At 40.9% G+C, this 21,524-nt stretch overlaps 1 protein-coding gene across 1 annotated transcript in view; it reads left to right on the forward strand.

Annotated features, from left to right (window-relative positions):
• The window catches only part of PTPRN2 (protein tyrosine phosphatase receptor type N2), a 642,194-nt gene extending 623,589 nt beyond the window's left edge, over positions 1-18,605 (forward strand). The window contains exons 22-23 of the mRNA XM_050310509.1: positions 8,482-8,555; positions 13,879-18,605. Of these exons, the coding sequence (XP_050166466.1) occupies positions 8,482-8,555; positions 13,879-13,950 (146 nt within the window). The 3' untranslated portion in view covers positions 13,951-18,605. The remainder of the gene's footprint in view (positions 1-8,481; positions 8,556-13,878) is intronic.
• The last annotated feature ends 2,919 nt before the right edge of the window (positions 18,606-21,524 follow it).

The raw sequence follows: 21,524 nt of genomic DNA on the forward strand, positions 1-21,524 counted from the left end.
ACTACAAATGAAAATTGCTTTTATTTTTGCAGTTTCTAGTTTGATGGTCAGCTCCCTTTTTTTATCTCTAATATTTACAAGTGTTTTTATTTAATGGGCACTTACATAATGCAAGTTGAAGGAAGAAAATACTATCGTTTCTTTGCAGCAGAGCACTGTGCAAACTGCAGTTGCTCATACAATACATTTTTCACTTCCATGGCCTTCACTACACTGTACTGCAGCTGGTTTATCTTTTCATCGTGGTTCCATGTTGCTTTTCTTTTGTCATTTCCCTCAACATCGCCAAATGAGAAGGTCAGGAAAATGGGGAAGGCTGCGGACACAAAACACAGACCTCAAGCACAGTTAGATTTGGCAGATTCTAGCACTTGTGAACCCGAAAGTGCAGAACAGAAACTCAGCTCTTTTCAAGCCAGGTTCCTTCCAACTAACTTTAGCCACATAAAACATCTAGTATTAAGCATCTCACCTAACCTAGTTGTCTAGGTCTCCTCAGTCATCAATGAGAACGATGCACACCTCTGGAGGATAATTCTCAGGCAAATGAATTGCCATCAGAGCTTACCCTCTCTCTCTCTCTTAGCTGTTGGGAGAGGAGATGACTAACTCCAATTCGAACTTCAAGGATGGCTGGAGTAGATGAGATGAGGTTGGGCCTTTGAGACTAAGCTAGTTAGTAAATATTACCGGTTTGCCATTAAAACTAATGGTCAGTGAAGAAGTGGTGTTACACTCCCCCTAGTTATGACCCTTTTCTCTTTAATCAGATTGAGTTTGCCCCTCATATGGTGTGATTAAATGTTTTGCTGCAACATTAAGTACTCAATGGGGCAACACTTGCTGGAGCAGCTACACGAGCTATCCTTTAGAATTTGTCAGTAGGAAGCTGGAGGCATCCAGGGCTTTAGGAGCATGGCAAATCTATAGCATATCTGTGCTACGTCCAGCTACATTAGACATTGGAAACAGCAAAGCTGTGACAGTGTAATAGTCCATGAGTGCTGACTTACCCTCCTTACTCCCCAGAGAGCCCACTTCTATTCCTATACAGTATTGCAGACAGCAGTATAGATGGCTGTGTTTGTGTATCAGGCTCCTGACAGACCCGGATCTAGTCACTGCCTGTCCTTGGATCTCCAAAGTTCACTGTCTACCTCCTTCCTATGGCAAAGCTGAATGCAGAAAAGGGCCAGAAAATGCAGTACTGAACCCAGGAAAGCCTATTTGTCAGAATCTTCACACAGGGAGGGAAGAAAGGCAGCACAAAGCCGCTGTGCACAAGTGTGCTTTGACCATGACGCATCACTTTTAGGCGTGAGTCATGCAGTCATCACCCAAACATGAAAAACACTTGTTTTTTTCCTAAACACAGACACACTGTGATGAGACAGCTCAGTGTCCTCACTGACACTGTATTTTTTCCCCTTAGTTTCTTTCTCAAGTGTATTTTTGCTGTTTCACAATAGCACAAGTGAATCTTCCAGGGTGCTCCCAACTGCCTGTGAACACTGAGCCGTGTGTGATCTGAGGCTAAAGGCTGACGAGCAGCAGCATCCTGAAAATATTAATTGGGTCTTTTTCAGCTTCCAGCAACAGCAGTGTAAAGGACTGTATTAGTGATTCTTCCTTCAAGATTCTAACAAGCCAGTTTTTAACCTGACCTAACAAGTCCCTTTGCCCTTCAAGGTCTAATTCAAAATCTATACAATATAATAAATATAAAAAGATGCATTAAGCAGGTAATATCTGACTAGAATGAAGCTGAATACTTATTGCTACCAAAAGAAAGGCATTTGACAGGTCATTTCTGTATTCCCCTTAGTACTCCATTTTTTTCTGTTGGGAAAAATGCTTATTCCACACAGATCATCATAATTTCCTTAAGGAGAAATAGTAAAAGTGCTAATAACCCCCCCTTTGCAACCATCAGCATGACTCCTACATCATATATTCAACTTTGTGATCACTTCATGATCAAGGGAACAGAAAGAGGGCTGAGAAAGGTGTAAAAGGGTATTGGAAAAAAGATAGACTATCTATCTAGGTCCTCACCTCTCCAGTGTCCAAGCACCTTGTAATCATTAATGGACTTGCTTTCATAACAACTCATTAGGTAGGAAAAAAGTGGTTCATTTTATAAATTATAGTGTGAAACATAGGGTGAATTTAATGATTTAGCCGAAGTGGTGCAGGAAATCAGAGTCTCAGTCTGGAAGAGAACTGAAATGTATCTAAACATAGCCCCCTAATGACCCAGCCATCCTTTAGGACTCACAGTAACAAGTTTAGAGCCATTCTGCAGAGTTATATCTTTTTGAGGATATATGCCAGTAGATCTGAAAGTTTTTCCCAACTAGAAAAATCCTTTTTAATTTAATATTTATGAGTGAAATGTATTTGTGAAACATTCACAAAGAAAACCCTTCAGTTTGGGTTATTTAAAAAGAAACCCCCCACAAATAACTGCTTTGATGAAGTATTTAAGCATCATTTTATTTTTATAAATACACAGAAAATTCAGAGCATCTAGAATCTAAAATATTCCTTTTAAGACAGAGCTTTAATATAAAATTCTATCAGTTTCACAGAATATACGCTGCACTTTTCATTAGTACTGAATAAAATAGGACTTTTGACTGCTTTCAGTGTATGCTCAAGCCTATTACATAAAAATCTCAAAGATTACCTTAATTAAGCCAAAATTTTCATGCATATATATAAAAAATGCTGATTGTTCCTATAACCTGGAAAAAAAGAAGAAGAAAAAAAATAGAAAAAAACCACAAAAACAACCCAGCACATTTTCAGGTGCACAAGCTCTGTAGTTTGCTGAACCTGAAAAATACTGTTTGATGATATGCTTTAATTTTTCCTTCCCAGCTGATACATTTAAAGATGTCACCCCCTCATCAAACTTTGTCATATTCCTGTGCCATCACAGTGACAGCAATTTCACTGCAATGGGGAAGGGATGATCCTCCACAGAGTGTTTCTCTTGTGTCTTGTGCTTTAGCAAAATAGATCCCCTGCCGTGCTTAGGGGGTGAGAAAAGAGGAAAGCTTTCATTGTTATAGTCATAAAACTAACGCTGGGTAATTCACTGGGATTTTAAATATTGCAAGCTGCTGGTCACCTCATGGAGCCTATTGCAGGAGAATTTGGCCAGGTCGTTATTTATTGCAGGAGAAAAAGGGAACTTAACTTCTACCCATGTTTTTATGACATGCTGGATACTCCACTTAGGCAACTATCTAAGGGCAAACACTTTAACCCCTTGAGATCTGCTAATCAGGAGCACCAGCTGTTAAGTGCCAGTGTGCATCCTGCATTCATGCCTGCGGGGAGAGAAAGGGTTGCGAAGGATATGACCCTAAACTTCAGAAACTGCTTTTCTCCTTGGGGGCAAAATATCATTCAGCTTGCATCTTCTCTTGTTTTCCTTTAGTTTAGCCAGTTAATGTTCCTGATGTGGGTTGTTGTGCACTCACTGTGAATGCTTCAAGCCTTTTGGAAGATGATAGTTAATTACTGAAGTTAAAATCTGGCTTGCACTGGTGTGGAAGTGCTTTCAGAGGTATTTACTCAGTGAGCTCACTGAGCTGCTAAGGGCAGGGGAAGGCTGGTACTATCTGGCTCACAGTGAATTACTGCAAATGCATGTTCTGGTTTTTTTTAAAAAAGCACATTGCACAGTCATTTTTCACAATACTGCTGGTACAATATTAGATCAGTCTCACACTAACTTACGTTCGTACATTCATTTAAAGCATGCAATGAAATCCATTTGTGAAAAAACCTGTCACAAACACAACCCAAATTTATTCCCTGTAGAGTAAAATACAGTCAAAAGGTGAAAACGTAATTCTTTATTGTTTAAATGCTGCTTCTAAGTGTGGAGCCCCTGGTGGTCTAGGGGGTAAAGGCGCCGCGCTATCACCGCGGAGACCCGGGTTCGATTCCCGGTCAGGGCCACTCCCGGGCAGGTGGGGCTCGTTAGCCCTTAAAGGCAACCCACCTACGTCCTAAGGACCTCGCTGCCACCGTCCAAGCTCGCTTGGCCCCGGCAGATGAACCTTAGGATTAAAGGGTGGGCTCAGTTCCGCGCACACTGTGTCTCACCTAAAAAAATCCAATGCGCAGGCTGGAAGGTGGAAAGACCTTCCCCGGATCTTCGCTCGCGAAGACTGGCCATTATTATATAAATGCTGCTTCTTTTATCCCTCTCTTTAGTTTCTGAAACCAGTAGCACTGTTAAGCAGACAGATATGTATTGATGGGGAGAAAAGATAGAAAATACTGCCTTTTTGACACATTTTCTGTTCTCTTTTCCAAATGTCAGTGGTCTCCAGCCTAGTATTTTTAACCCTTCCTCTGGATTATTTCTTGTATGACAATAAATTGACATCTGCATCTATCACTGGACTTCATAATTTAGTAGCCTGAAAAAATACTTCCAGTAATGCGATATCCTTGGAATCAGTGGATTGAGTTCTTCCACCTTTTACTCTAAACCACTGCATCAAATGTAGTTTGTATGTGGGCTTTCCAGATAAGCAATGTTTAAAATACCTTAGCAGTGTGTGGGTGTTTTGTAGCCATCTGAGCAAGAGCATGACTTGACCCAATGTCCTTAGTAGCAGTATCCCTCTCTCCCAATGTCATGTAGCATAAGCAGTATTTTTTGTCACCTGAGAAGGCTCAAAAGCATAAATAAAGTGTAATTGATTACTCTAGAACGTTAATGCCATACTGTACTCTCAGCTTAAAGAGAAAGACTCAGCGTGGCAAAGAAGGCGTTGAATTCGTGTCAGCTTCCAGCAAAATAATTCCAAAGGGAGTTGAAAGCTCACACTGCACTTAAACACTGAGCTCCTCTCACCTGTGAAGGCAGGTTGGGTTCAGACCTCCCTTTGTGTCTTGAAAATCTCTTCCTTTGTCTGCCTCTGTCACCAGAAAACTTTCTACAGGCTATCGCACACGTCAGTGGAAGTGAGCTGAATTTACATGGTATAACAGCAGTCTAGCCTAAGCTTGAATACAGAAAAAGCCCTCATCACACAATGAGATTTAGTAGGGGGACTAGCAATATATATATTTAAACACATTTGTTTTAGCCACAATAAGAGAATAGATGCAGAACATGTAGATGCAGAGGAGGAAGAGATTTACTCATGTAGAAAGAAACCAATTCATGCTGGCTTTATCCTATGCTGTTGATTTCATCTCTTTTCCTGTGAGTTTTCTTGTTCCAAGATATTTTTCTTCCAAAACAGCATCCTGTCTTTGCAGCCCTAAGCCTTGTTGATCAGTCTCTCTAAGTATTTAGGTAGTTCTCACCACCATAATATCCAAGGCATTCAGAGGTGGAAAAAAGGGGGTAGAAAACCACTCCATGTCTCTGCTTTGAATTATCTCTAACCCCCTGGCATCTCAACAGACACTTGATTTGGGCAAAATCATACTTTTAATTCCTTTTAATTACCTGTGGCTGAGGATGTCAGAAGTGCTTTAGGGTGACCTGCTGATCACAATCCATGGATTAGGGGACACTAATCAGCAAAACCTGACATTTCAGGGACTTCACTGACAAAATACTTGAGAACAAGCTTCCCATTAAGCACACCAGCCCACTAGGACTGTTCTTACGTTCCAGTGCAAGCATATGCTTTGCTGGTTTGCTAAATCAGGATTTTTTAATCAAGTATAGTTCATACTATTAGTCATGTCATTCCCTTAATGATGATAAAAAAGCAAGCATCAGTTCATGAGTAACTGCCTGCAATCTGCATCACAGAAACGGACAAATTAACTCTTCCAAAGGTAAGCTCAGAAGCCTGTCTTACCATTAAGGAGTGTTATTATGCCTGGTCATGAACCTTTTCCCTTTTTGTCCTGAGGCTACAGTAATTTCCGATAAAGATCATCCCTCACTGGTGGGAGGGGGACATGTATGTTCACAGCCATGGGTAAGTCCCTGTAGCACTCGAGCCTGCCAGCTCCAGTGGGAGGATCTCCGGGTTCATCCTTGCAGCACACACCTCAGAGGACAGCTCAGGACTGTGGTTAACCTCATCCATGGATGACAGTGTCTTAAATTTTTCTCATATCTTAATTTATGAGAGTTGCTCTGATGTTGAGCCAAAATGCCACTGGGACATTTTATTTCCTGGTAATCAAATGAAGCTACAAGTAAGGCTGTAAAGCATGTGCAGTACTCACACAGCTCTGGTCCCATGGATATCTGTGGTGAAACAGGAAAATCCAAATACACATTTGTGTGTGAGAGTAAACACAGAAATGAGCTACTGTGGTATACAAGTGTTAGGGTTTGCAGCAAGAGTACCTTTACTGATGCTTTCCAGATGAATTGCCACTGCAAAACCTGCAACAGATTTAAGGTATAATTATTGTCAATGTTATCAGATTGTACAGCATATGTAAGTATGTATTGCTTTGCTCTGTTGTAAGAAGATTTGGAGAGGGGGTTAATTTTAAAATATAAGTTTTTATTTTTTTTCAAAGCCCATCCCTGTAAATCCCAGTGGTCAGAGAGGGTGGGGAGGGAGGGAGCAAAAGTCATACATACAATACCCCAACCCATGGCAAATAGCAAAACCGTCTGTCAGATAACATTTCTAAGTTGTCACTGTTTTATTTACTAAATGAATTAATTCTGTTTCTGTTACAGCTGAAGAACATGTTTTCATTGATATGAAGAACATATTGCAAGTCAATTATTCTTGTAGAGCCGATGTTATTTTAAAATACCTTTTCATATCTTTTATCAAGGATACCAAATGAAATCATTCACTTCTAGTTGCTTTTCTGAATCTTTCAAAAGGTGGTGCTGAGCCATAAAGTTGAGTTGGGTAAATGAGGAGGTGAATGATGTTTACGTTGATATGAACCTAATTACGGTTAGACAGCCCCTAAATTACAAGAGTTGTAGGAAGAGTGATAAGCATTGGGTCCAGTTTTAAAAATCAGTTTCTGGGGACTAAACAAGTTTGTTTCCAGATGTATAGAAGTTAGCTATTGCAGCAGCAATGTTTTAGGTGCATGGTCCACAAGTTGACCACTGAGACACCTGTGAATAGTTGGGGATATTTAAATGTCTCCAGAAGGAAGTCCCAGTTGGCACAGGCTGGGCCAGGAGATTCCTAGGGCCAGGCCATGGAAAATGGTTGTCAAATTGCACATCCAAGGGCCACAGTCTTCTTCAGAGCACACCACTGAGTATCCTTTAAAATAGAGCAGATTGCAGAATTGTAGCCAATCACTACCCTTGATAAACCATCTTATGACGAAAGTGAATGTACAAAAGAGGAGAGACCTGAGGTCAGCACCTTTCTAAGCTTCTGAAGATATGAACCCTCATCTGCCCTAGGAGAATGCACAGCCAGCCAGGGCAGGAGGGGCTAGTGGAGTGGAGATGGGGTAGAACACTTGGGCTAGGATGACCCTCTGCCCATCTGCCTGATGCTTTAGACCATGAGGTGTTCTTGCAAGATGCAGAAGGGAACAGATGCACGAGAGCCAAATTCTGTAGTTGAACTTTTCAGCTCGAAGGATTTCCAGCCAGGCTTCTACTCTTGGAGCTCATACAGGAAAGACCAAAATCATTACTTCCCCTCAACCCCTTAAAAAAAACATTACCAGATAAGGCACTTCGGGAAAAACAAGGAGGGTGGTCTTGAAACGTCTTAGAGTAGAGGAAACTGAGGAGGAAATTGGTGTCTCCCTGCCCCCTTCAGTTCTCTAGTCTTTGCACATTATAAGAAAGGGAAGAGGCACAAGGACTTGCTTTGATCTCCATAGATCATGTCCTAAAAGAATGCAGCTCCATGTGCACAGAGGAGGGGAGCCAGTCCCACAGCAGTTGGGCTGTCTGTGCCTATTTTCTGTGTCCTGGTGCTGCTGATCATTACATGGCAGCCACGTCCAGAGTCCCAAAGTATAACCTAAAGAAAGGGCCGTAGATTTTCCAGATGAAACAATGATCCCACAGAGAGATGGTCTGGCAGGTCCTGAACTAGGGAGCCATGGACAGGTTCTCTGGATCTCAACTGCAAGTGACAAAAGGTCACCTAAAACCTTGTTTTTACAGCATAAGTCTTTGTGTGGTTCAGGCCCTTAATTCAGTGCATACTCTTAGAAGTGACAAAGGGACACTCAGTGGCCTTGCCATGACAGACCCTTAGGTTCTGCAAAATATATTCTGCTCTAGGGGCAGAGACATTTTTAAGAATTTGTTTTTCTTTGGCTTCTCTTGAATTAATGTTAGTAAAAGGTGCCCCAACCTCTTATTTTTCTATATGAACACAAAAATTGCAGCTGCCTGCCAAATCTGCTGAGAGATGGATGTAATAATTTTCAATTGGACTGTTAGCCCAAAGGGAACCTGATAGCAAGAGATTGACAGATGCAGCATGGATTATCTTGTGCTCTGAACTCAGCCCAATTTGTGGTTTGTTGCAGGTGCTAAAGAGATTGATATTGCTGCTACCCTGGAGCACTTGAGGGACCAGAGACCAGGCATGGTCCAGACAAAGGTACTGTCAATAAATCCACTGGGATTTTAAATACATTAAAGGTCTTTCACAGTAGTTGTTTTCATGACAGAAGAGAGAGGGTATGACCTAATTTAACGCAGGTCGCTTGCTGATTACTCTGTTTGGCTCCCTACCAACTGAGGTTTATTTATGCTGAAGATTTATCTAGGTTACTTTCTTTGGTGTTTACTGTTCTTTCTTGTAACATCTCCAACATCTATCTTGATTACCATATATGAAGGGCAGTCAAGACAACAATCTATAGCCTACTAAAGAAAATGTACATTTGAAAGAATGTTCCTGCTTTCATCCTGAACTATGGATTATTTGCTTAGACTCTCTGTGCTTAACTGTACATGTAATATTTTTTTTAAAGCTTCTACTCATTAAAGAGAATGTAACTGCTGCATTTGATTTTTTTCTGGAAAAAAAAAACACAAAAGTTTTGAGTTAAAGGAAACAAAGTTTTGTAGGAAATCAAGTAAATTTTAGTGTCTTTGAATGGAATGGAAGCTTACATCATGCCTACAGCCTTGTCCTTTGTGGGTGTAACATGGAAACTATGTATGCCTTACTCTCTAATTCCTATCAGTTGTAATAGTTTTGACATTTTTCCACAGTGTAAAATTTTTAAAGATAGACGATGGTGTGATTGTAGTCCCTTAAATTAGAAATGAAACTTCCTATTATTAACAATTCCAGTGTTGTATGGAATTATATTTTACCGTATTTGCTGCAAGTTAAGAGCTGCAAATATGTCAATAAAGAAACTTGTTCCTGGCATGGAGACCAAATAAATCTGTTTATGACATTATAAAATATCAAATGAAAGTTATAGTACTGAACTGAGTAACAATGGGACAGCACTCTGTTTTAGCCAAGCTGGAACTGGCAGGAAATTCTGCAGTATTTAGGGAGCTGAAACTGCTGAAGAGCAAAGGTGAAATAAGTGTGTTGCAGAAATCAACATAACTTTCATAAGTTTTCCTGAATCTCTTTCCAATCCTTTTATTTTCCCACTAATATTAGGAGAAATAGTACTGAAGAACAGCTGGGGGAACAATAATTATTATTTGCCAATTAAGTAAGTGCATGAAAAATAAAGATGAGCCAGTCAAAGCTAACTAAGCTTTATCTGCAAGTAAGACAAGAAAATTGCACAAATCATTCTTCTGCTTTGATTATTCAAAGTAGAAAGAAATGCAAATAGCACAGTATTCAGTGTCATATATATTTACTCTGAGGGGAGATGCAAGTCCTGGACCACTCTGTAAATGCCTCCAAAATATATAGCAGCTCTGCAGCAATATAGAGCTCAGATTCTAGTTTCTTTTTCAGGGCAGAGAAATTATGGCTTATTGCCTTCAGCAGAAGAAAAAAACATCACTCCAGAACCAAAGAATGAGGTTATGTGAACAACTTCTCTTACTTAGCTCAGCAATAGTTACCCTAGTTCCATGAAAATCTCCCTTAAGATATGTTTTTTCCCTCCAAACATTTGTCTGGAAGAGCTCCAGAAAAAAAAAGTATCCTCTGTTTTCATCCAGGATGAAAAATTTTCTCAGGATATTGCTTATCTCTCCTCTTGCTCCTTCTTCCATCATTGTCATTTTCTCAAAACCACCCGAATCACTTATTCAAGCTAATGTCTTGCAAATTATAAATATCTGGTTACATGCTAGCAATGCATGATCCCCAGAGAATTTTTCTGATGGATTTAAACAAACCCCTGTGCTTTCCCAACTGAATACAAATAAGGAATATTAGACTCTTGGAGTAATTTAAAACGATGGATTAAAAGTCAGGTTAGAAATGCCAATTAGAGAATATCCCCAGGCAAAATAAACACTAACTTCCTTCAGCAATGTTATTGTGTTTCCAGCAGGCAGCGCTCCACATTTCCAATAGGCACGGGAAAGATTTGTTTGCAGCATTTTGTCTTCTGGAAGGGATCTTTAGTTCAAAAGCATGGTATATAATAAATTGTAATGAAATTATCAGAATGACATTCTGCATTTCTGGGAAGCATAATAGAGGGTTTGTGGGTTTGTTGAATTTTTTTTGCAGGGGAATCATAGGATTGATATGCTACATGTGAGAGGGGAAAGTAATGAAGGACAAAGTGTATTCTCTGTGATGGGAAAAACATATATTTCCTTTTTCTCCTCTCTTCTTCTATATCCTTGATTCTTTATTGCATCATATATGCTACATGTACCCAGTTTGTTTTCCTGTGGATTTTTATTTGTAGACTTAATGAAACATAGCTTATTATTTTTTATTAAGTCTAATCTTGTCACCTCTGCATTATAGGTGGACTGACACCACAGAATGAGCCTGTCCAGCTCAGTTTTCTAGGCAAAGCTAGATGTTAAAATTCATGTCCAGACAATCTTGTATATGTGAATAGCATATGTGAATGGCAGTATAACTGTACAGAAGAACAAACTGAGCTCCTTGAAAAATTACTGGCAGTAATTTGCTCTAACTGTGTTTGTCCTCATGGAAGAGTGTGTGAGGTGTGTAAAGGCTTTTCTTTGGACAGTGGTGACACACAGCAGTGGAAACTGCACTCTCTGTGTTTTGCCTGTGTGTGTTATGCAGAAGGATGGAGGGGGAAGAGCTCAGCTGCACCATCCCAGAAAGGCCACGTCCCCACACATCTCATGGCTGCCCTATTGTCCCCTTTACTGCAGTGTTTCACTGTCAGTTTTGAGCTCTGGCCATAAAGATTACACTTTGTAAGTTGTTTTGCCTCAGCCATTAAGGTCCCACCTGATGTCAGCTGGTAGTCTCCACTGAAGTTGTCTCCAAAGTCCATACTGAGTTGCTGTTGCTCAGTCCACAGTCCCTGGGCGAGACAGACACTCTTGCTCAGGCGGTGCAGTGATGCCCTGTGCTCATGTCAGGGGTACCCCTCCTCGAGGGTCAGCTGGTCTCCAGCCTGACAGATCATCATAATGGGGTGAACACATCCTGGACCAACAAGCTTAAAGGGCACATTTTCTGAGTGAATAACTTTAGAGCAATACAAGTTATTTTCAGCAATGAGATTATTATAAAGTCTTATAGTCCTGGATCTTACAAGATTTTCCTGGCTATGATATACTCAGATGAAGAGTACCTTAGTTAGCCTCATTACCATGGGGACCTTTCCTCCTTCTGAACTGATTCTCACATCTTGAAAGAGGCCTCTGTTCATGTCTGGAACTTGATTGCACCACTGTGTCAGCCCCATCATGTTCAGATCACCCTCTTCTGTTGTTGTCCTCCCCATCTTCCAAGGACTGGCACGGTGGGGGCCCAGCTGTCCCACTCAGATCTGAGTGCCAGCATTCCAAGACCACCTGGTTTGTTGCTGTCCTGCCAGCCTCACCACACAAGGGTCTCCTACTCTGCCCAGGCTGCTCCACAGGTCTCTCATCTCACAGGGCTGCATCAATGGGGTCCAGTGGCTTCTACCTCCTCCTGCCAAAGTTCTCTCTCCCTGATGCACTTCTCATGCATCAGCCTCAATGTCCTGAAGCTTTTTGAGCTGGTACTAGCTCCCAGTTTGGTTCTGGCACAGCATGACCACTGGCATGCCTTCTCTGCCCCTGCTGCCCTTCAGCACCTCTCATACATTCAGTGTGCTCCGCTTAAAATACAACTGATTCTCCTGCATGGCCACCAGCATTCCCAGTCTTTTCTTTAATTGCAGAGACCTTAGGCCATGCAGGCAGCAATAGGCAATCATATACCCCATTTTCAGGGCTAGTGAGCATGAGTCCTACTCTTTAGGGTGAATTGATGTCTGATTGAAAGCTGTTGGCTGCAGTCCAGCAAATGTACATGGATGCCACACTTTGACAGCACCAAGCAGAAAGCAAAGTGCTCGAATGTCATCAGCGCTGAGAAATTATTCTGAGTTTTTGTTTCTTTTTCTGCTCTGGCACTGTGCCCATCATTGCTTCTCTGAAGTGTCTTCACATGGGAGATGGTTCTGCATAGAGGTAAGACAAGGCAGAGAAGGCTGGCACTGGATTGCAGGAATTAGAAGCCAGCTGCCTTTCTGAACTGTGAGTTGCACACCTGTAGTTTTTTCTTTCATCCTTCCTGCAGATTTCTGCAGGAAAGTGAAACATCATGGAAAATGAATACTGCTAGTCTAGTAATCACTTTTGGGGACTGGCTGTGTTCTGCAGCCATGCCACACAGCCCCTGGCAGCACAAACTGAGGGGTTGGAAGTACCAGACCACCAATTTTCTAATGGGAGGCACAAATAGTATCCCAGCAGTGATCCTGGGATGTTTTGTAGGGTGTATCTCAGACCTCCATTCTCAAAGTCAATTCTTCAGCAGCTTGACTCCAGGTGTCTTAGAACTCTGGAGCACTTTTGGAAAATCAGAAATGTCTCCACAGTCCTTGCCTGGTGTCTTTGATTTGCCTATCATCTGAGTAAACACCTCACTGAAAAGTTGCAAACTCCAAATCATCCAGTCAGATGTTTCAGTGAGCTAAAATACTGAGAAAAATTTCTTGCTTGAAAAATATAACACCTGATAGCCTTGAGGATTTAACACTTCTTTGTCCTTCCATAGGACTACACAGTTCAAGAGCAAGTTTGGTTTGCACTTTTAGAAGAAGTAGCCATTCATGGTTGTGACCTTCACATCTCTGCCAACCCAGCACAGAAGCCTGTTAATCATTTTGGTGCTGTGGTTACAGTAAATTAATAACAGCAAAAAGCTTTCCCAAGCATTTCTTATATAGGAGTGGTCTAAACATGGTTGAGTAATTTGTGGGTATGGAGAGACCATTAAAAAGAGAGGCTTAAAAAGATCAGTGACAGGTAAGCCAAGAAGTAGATATTGTTCTATATAATGGATATAAAGTGAGGAGATATTTATTCTAGACTGTTTCAACTAGAAAGACTCCTAGGAAAAGCCAAAGGCTCTGCTTTGCATCATCTCACTTATTGAAGATCTCAATTATATTAATGAGTTCCTATTTCTGTGTCAGAAGGAAATGGCTGGTGATCAGCTACTCCCAAACCCCTCTGACCATGCAATGGCAATACATCATTGTGTCCCAATAGTTTATGTTCTGTTTCTAACATTTCTCTCCATTAAAATTACTCCAGCTTCAAGATGCTGTCAAACATGTTATATGATATCAATAATCCCAGAACATTTTGTTCTTTTCCACTGCAGTGTACAATTCATCCTGCATATTCATATTTTTAATGAATGTCTTGAGGATGTTCAGCTGCGGAATAGTGCACCAGGCTTTTGGAAAGTGTTTTGTTTTATTAATCAGAGTTTGTGTTTGTTCTCTCTGCAGGAGCAGTTTGAGTTTGCTCTGACAGCAGTTGCAGAAGAAGTGAATGCAATACTCAAGGCCCTTCCCCAGTGAGCAGCTCAGTCTCCTGAAGACTCCTGCAGAATCCGTCCCTCGTTTTCCTCATCCTCGGTCCCTGTGAATGTTCTTGGAAACCGTGACCTGACCTTAACTGTGTATCTTCTGTTGTAACCACATAGTGATAGGGTCCTTACAAACTCCTTTAGCTGGTAAAAGTTCAACAGTTAAAATGTGTATTCTGTTTTTTGGGGTTTTAAACAAATTTTTAAAAGTACATCAGAGCCTCGGATTAAGTGACAGAACAATCCATCTACTTCCTTTCACATCCTTGAAGCCCTGAATGTCACACTTTGAAAGCACACATTCATGTTCTTAATAGCAAATATACAATATTGTGGGTAATTAGTGCAGTCAATATAGTCTCAGAAAACAGTGTTCTGTTATATTTTGTAACTTCTCAAAGGCTGAATAAGAAGGAGGGCCTGAAGAGGATGGTGATTGTTCCCATACAATGCCAAGCTGGAGCATGAAACAGTGCTGAGGGTGTGAGTAAACACAGGTCCAGGCTCTGGCAAGGAAAGCTTGCACCTTCTCATGCCAGGCTTTGGCAAGCAAATGTTTTCTTAACTGTTGTTTACTTTTCAGCTTTGTGCCATGAGAGGAAGAAAATCTGAACTATAAGTAAAACAGGCTTGCACAGTTATTGCAACTGGGGAGGTCATGTTGGTCACATTAATGGGAACCTGGGGGATAACGAGCACAACAGCTCTGACCATGTACCTGCCACTGACAGCACGGAAAAGAGAGCATAGACTCCCCTCAGGTGATGAGAAAGACCCTGTCAGCAATCAGGTAACTGTCTGGAGCTGTTATGGAAACATATTGTTGGTTTTATGGGATTACTGAGGAAGAAAATGGGACTCTTCTCTTTATATTTTTGCATTTCCCTCTGTAAAGCTCTGCTGTGCCACCCTTTTTAGCCAGGAAAATGTATTTCTGTAAAAGCCTGGCTGAAGGAGAAATCTCCAGTCTGCATTTTGTGATTCTCATCGAGTTTGTCTGATCCAGAAGTTCATTACAGCTTTCTGCAGAGACTCTGCTTGCTCCTTGTTCTGAATGATATTTATTTTAACTAAGCATGAAGGGGTAAAGCAACACATAGGTTGAATTTCAGAGATTCTTGTGTTCTCAAAATCCTAATGCCTACTGTTGCAAAGTAATGCTAAAGTATGTCTGTAAATGGTTTGACTTATGGAATCTTGCTTCTGTGAATTAACAGGTTTAGTTGTGGCACTCTTCTGAAGGAATTTAAATTATTGATAGAAAGTACTCTGATATGTTTGAATGAAGGGCCTGAGAGTAAAATTATTGAAGATACCTAAGTGATCTAGGCTCTTAATTTCATTTCCAAAAATGAATACTTGGATGCTATTTCATATGTTATCCTACATCTCCATGACTTAAGAATCTAGGGTGCTTTTTTTCCCAAAAGCTTAAGAGTGTTGTGTGCTTGAAACCATATTAGACTAATCATTTAACTTCAGCACTGGAAAATATATCATTGAATTTAATTTGGGAAGGGGACACTTTTATAAACTTCTAATCAGTGAAATGTAAGAGATAACAGTATCACAGAGTTTTGCTGGCACAGAGGTAATGGGCATCTATCGAAATCAACCATGTTGCAGTTTTGTGTTGTGGGTGTGGATATTTGGTGATTTCTTCTTTTTAGCAATTAAAGAGTTACTAAAAAAAAAAAAAAAAGCAGAAGGCTTGTTACTTTTTGCCATACATTTTTGTTTGCTTTACTTGATATGTGCTGTTGCTTAATTTGTGCATTCCATTACTATAGCAGTGCAGAGCAGTTACTGCAGATGCCATCATCCTCTTAAGTACACATACTGTACATTAAGCCACATGTTTATTTTATGGTCTAAGCATTTTAGAGCTTTCCTAGCAATAACTAAAAAAACTAATGGAGTATAAATGAGAAAATTGCCTTTTTCATTTGATAATTTAGGTTTAACAGGATTCTTTTATTACTTTAGCTAACACAAAATTGCAGATCAGGGCAGATGAGATCAGTTTGAGCCGTATCAGCAAGTGTTTGAAGTAGATTTACTGTGAGCTGTGTACTGCAGCTTTCTGAAAATATAGGTAGTTGTATGCAAACAAACTCGTCCAAAGAATCAAAATTGGGGTATCCTAACAAGGCCTCTGATTATCGGGTAGAATTGTTTCCCCGTGCGAGATGCTGTGCCATTACCTACTGCCAATGGGCTAATGGGTTTTTAGCTCAGATTTCTGCCCTGGGATTCATTAGCGTTCGCCTTCTGACTGTCCCTGTGCATACCACAAAGATGCCTGACGAGCCTTTCGTTTGCACTTCAGGAATATTTTTTAATTGTTCTTTTGCAAATATTTGCGTTTCATAATAGCAGTTTCAGGGTGATCCCTGTTAATTCACAAGCAGCTGAGTGCGGGACTTAAATATTTCTCTTCATGCTTTGGAGTTTATTTAGCGTAGATTAGAGGGCATTAATCTTCCCCAAGGCTAATGGGGCAGAATGTATTGTTTTATTCATACTTGTAGACCAGTTTACACAACAGAGGGATGCAGTCTTATTCAGAGGGTTAGAGTATCTCCCACTGACCATCATTGACAATCCTGTTATTTCAGCCATGTTTTGTACAGTTCTTCCACAAAGAGGTGCCAGGCTTATTTTGTTGACTGTAAACAATCACACAGAGTATTTTGTCTGTACATAGCACACTGTTCACGCCTCTCAATAAATGCCATGCTTCTGGGGGTGATAATCTGCTGCAGGGTCAATTAGTGAAACCCAGGTTTCAGTCACACCAGGGCAATCCAGGGGGGTTTGACAGTCCATTCCCCAGGAAGATATGAAAGCAATGGATGAAACCACAAAGATGAATCTGCCACACAGGGCAGGTATTTCCTTTCACAGCAGTTAACTTAATCCTTGTGATCTGTCAAAAGATGCTGTTCAGAACAATCCCTGATCACTTATGCTGGACATGGAACCCACCCCATGTTCACTGTCAGGTTGAGCTGAGCTTCTGTCTGAAAACCAGAATCACCTGAGAGCCTGGAGTCAAATGAGACCCACTATCTTTCCCTGTTCAATATTCTACTTGATCTTTAGTAAACTCATTGTGATTGAAGCTTGGGCTGGTGCCTGATGCGTGGCCATAAACAGCATGTGTTTAACATTGACCGTCCTGGCGTTCTTGATAAAGACAAATTGAATGTACAGGTTCTGTTTGTGTGGTTGAATCTTTAAATGGCATTTAGGGGGATGAGCTGCAGGAGGGCAATTTAACCCCACAGCTCACAGTTTCCTTCCTCTCTGGTCAGAGGGAGAAAACCCTGTTTTCCCACAGTCAGCTGTCCTCGAGCAGGGCAGTGACCCCACCAGACCCCAGGCTTGTGTAGTCACAGTGTGTCCAGGTATGAGGGATGGAGATGTGGTTCACCACCACTGATAGTTCACAGGGGTAACAGCACAGTTGCTCTCTCCAGCCTTCACCCTTCCCATGATATGGGCTGGGACTTAAAGGGATGGAGTGGCAGGGCAGCACCATTGCCCAAATCCCAGATCCTTGAGGTTCAGCCCTAGCCACAGGGAAAAGGGGGGTTTGCTGTTGGCTTCACATGTTTCAGGTGTGAGCTCTGACCACTGCTGTTGGCCATTGTTGGTGGAACCTGGTGCAGCCCAAGTAATATCCAGTGGAAGTCCTTAGCAATTGCAAGGGCCAAGAATGAATTTCAGCAGAAAATCACATATCCAAATCTCAATGCAGCAGCAAAACAAGCAAGATTATTTTTATAGAAGCTACTAAATGTTTAAAACATTTAAAAATATTTTTAAAATCTACACCCATGACTAAACCTTGTCCCTGTCTCTAGCATGCATGCAGAACCAATCCCCATCTATCCCCAGGGGAATGACAGCTATAGTACCTGTAAGGAGTTCATGCTTTATTAGTCAAGTGGAACATTAATAAAACCTGGCCCACTTCATAATTTCCAGAATAGTCATTAATTAAAAAAGCTGTTTATTGGAATAGAAAACAAGTATTTGATTAGCTTTGTTACAGAACAATAGCTCTCCTAATTTTTATTCTGCATATTTTATTCTTTCTTTAGAAAATTCTCTTAAGAAGCATTTGAGATAATTCGCTTTTTAAAACTGTACAGTTTCTATGGGTTTGCTTTTTAAATGAGAGTATACTTTGTAGATTTGATTATTGTATTTTTCTGTTAAGATTACATTGGGCATTACAAAAGCATTCCCCACCACAGTGAAAAGAAAGCAATCCTGTTGGTTTATTGTAAAAGAAAAAAAAATAATTAAAACAAAATTGCAGAGCTGTGGCATACTCAATCCAATTAGAGCATGACTCTTTACTACTCTTCATTTACCACATGAGAAAAAAAATAAAGTTACACCAGCAAGATTTCATTTGAAGCTGTTCATGCATGCTGTTTGTACTGTATTTGATGGCATAATATTGTTTTGTTTACAACCTTTTCTTTCTCGTCATTCTATTATAATTCTTTGTATGTATATAGTTTAAAAAAGAAAAAAGATTATACAAAGTATTTTGTTCTACCTCTGTAAAAATCATATTTGTGAATAAAGTCACATTGTCTGTGGATTATGGTATTGAGAATACAGCATTAACAGCTGGTGCTTTGCTTTTATTTGGGGGGTGGGAGTGGAGCCAGTGTCTCTTGCTGGAGAGGTGGATTTTGTCCATCCAAGGTGGGAATGTGAGACCGACAGAGAGGGGCACAGATGCCCTGCTGAGCACTTAGAGATTCACATTTAATCTGCTCTGAGAAAAGATTTCAGCTACCTTTGTCTCAGGTGCATGGCCTGTAATGCTGCACCCTCCAGGGTTTTATCGAGGCAGACTCCTGTGTTCAGGCCAGAAGGAGAAGCAGGCAAAAGAATGACTAAGTGACAGTGACCCTGCTTGTACAACCGGCAAGTGAAAAAAAATTGGCCTGCAGTGTGTGTGATAGACCATACAAGTTAAAAAATGGATTAACTGGTACTCACTTTCAGGAAAATTAAAGGCAGGAAAATGTTTTTGGGCAGGGAAGGCTGGTGGATCAGAGCATCACAAAATGGCCAAGGATTTGTAGTTTTAAAATAGTAGCAGGATTCATAGAAGGATTTGAACAGGTAATAGAAAATACTGTTATATTAAATAAGGTTAAGAGGAATAAAGTCTAAAGTTCCTGGACAAGCACAGCATAACATAAACAGTCTTTTCCCTGGGGGATTGGAAGTCATTTTCCCTTAAGCACTGGCCATTATATGAAGGTTCCTTCCCATGAAATACCTATTGTTTGCTGTCATCAGAGCAGTCTTTGGGATTATACAGCCCTGGTACAGCAGTTTTCTCATGGTCCTGTATTATGTGTTAAAATTTCACTTGTGTTTTGAAGAAGACTTCAAATATTTTGCCACTTACTTGGAAATAACTAGAAAAACATAACCAGAAAGGTAAAACCATCCTGGTCCAGCTCACTTCCTTCCCATCAGAAGAATCACATTTTACATTCTTTAACCTTGTTTATGTAGTTGCATTTTTTAATATCTATGCCTTTCTCAGTGTAAGAAGGTGACTTTCATCTTGAAGCAAAATATATGCACCATTATAGCTATTTTCCTGTTGCTGTAATTTAGGAGGTCTTTCATCTCCAAGATAGCTTTCTGAAACCTCTGGTAACATCAGATGAAGGACAAAAAGAGAAATGCATTTAACTGTATAACTACTGGAGCATTATGAATCTTCAAGACAAACACAAAAGCCATCAGCTGTGCATACATTGACTCATGCAGCCAGTGCTTGCTTTGTTTTCATGCTGCCCAGGTACACACAGCTCCCGGTGTTCCAGCTGTAGGACCGATGACACCAGTTTGTCACTGTTACTCTTGGGTTTGCATTTATGGTTCTAGCTCATTATCAGCATGGCACACTGAGTGTTGGCTTCTGCTAGGACCGAGGAAAGACCTGGGTTTGAGTGTCAGCCTGGAGCAACCCCAGCAGACTTGAATGGTCCTGCTGCACAGTCCGTGAGGTGATAACACTTCTCCCTCCTCTGAGCCTGAGCTGCTCATGATTTTGGGGAAGCAGGAGGACACAGCACTCAGTAAACAGGGTCAGAAGAGAAGAACTGCCCATGTGCTGCACTGCTTGGTGCCAGCCCGAAAGGGAGAGTCTTGCCTGTGCTCCCAGGTGAACTACTGCACCAGTATAAAAGCCAGGAACTTTTCCAGTTGCCCAAAATTGCTCATGGTTTTATTTTTAGAACTTATTGTAAAACTTAAGAGCTGATGGGGCTGGTATTTCTGTTTGGAATGCTGAGCAAAAACTACACACCCACAGGGAGGAGTAACTGGCAGGCTGGGTTTAGTCTTGGTTTATGCATAGGATCTTTCAAGAACTGTGTGCTTGAAACAGCTGAGTCCTTGGGGAAATTCTTCTTACTGCAGTGAAGTCAAAAATTAATTTCTCCCCTTGAGAATGCAGCAGTTACCCCTGCTCATGCAGGTAAATCAGCAATACAGGTAAAAGACTCAGTGCTGATGACCAGCCTGGGAGATTCAGACTTAAGTACGGTTTGGGCTATATGGCTGATGTATTGCCCTGCACCAGACTTTTCTTGCAGGAGCTTTGGCCACAGTTCTCAAAGATACAGGAATGTGTTACTCCATCTTTTCCACCATATATTACAGGTGGGTTTCATCTTAACCAGCCTCTGAGCAGCTTCTGCATGGACTTCTACAGATGAACAACTCATCATAGACTTCTTTTGTAGTCAGTGAAGGAAAATAAGCATTTTTAGGTTGTGAATTATCCAGTTTGGCTGTCCACTTCAACATGAGGTGATTCATCCTGTTCACCCCAGACCCTGAAACAGGGAGCACCAAAATTTAACCGTGTGCTAGGTAGAAAAGCATTTCCTTTTTGTATTGTAAACCTGTTCCCTCATAACTGCATTGGATCGCTTTGGAGAAAAAGGGCAGTGATTTCTGATTTTACAGACCTTGAATTTGTAGACATCCTTATCCTATTCCTCCTTAGTTTCTCCTGTTCCACACTAAAGACTCATTTCTCCCCTTACAGAAGCTGTCCTGTGCCTTTGATCCCCTTTGCTACCCTTTACCTTAACTTGCCCAATTCTGTTTCTATGTTCCGAGGTACAGAGGGCCCAGGCTGTGGTCCACTGTCACACAGAGATGTGTTTATGTTTTTTTCCTTTTCTTTGGAATGTCTAACATTTTGCTGCCCTTCTCCACACTGAAGAGGTGCTCACAGACCACCTTCATTCACAGCAACACCAAATCCCTTTCTTCAGGCCATCAATCATTGTGTCCTTATTGTTAGGGATGTGTATTTCATGTTGTACATTAGTTTGTGTTTATCACCAGTGATCTCATCTGCAGTCCTATGTTATCACAAGGTCTCTCCATGACACTTCACAGCTACTTTTGTTTTCATAACCCTGGATAATATGTGTCATTCACATTCAACCACCCCACTATCACCTCCTGTTTTTAAACGTGGTTAATATTGGGGAATCACTG

Source organism: Myiozetetes cayanensis, unplaced genomic scaffold (genome assembly GCF_022539395.1).
Source record: "Myiozetetes cayanensis isolate MyiCay16 unplaced genomic scaffold, myiCay2020 scf1, whole genome shotgun sequence".
In the NCBI taxonomy this organism is placed as follows: domain Eukaryota; kingdom Metazoa; phylum Chordata; class Aves; order Passeriformes; family Tyrannidae; genus Myiozetetes; species Myiozetetes cayanensis.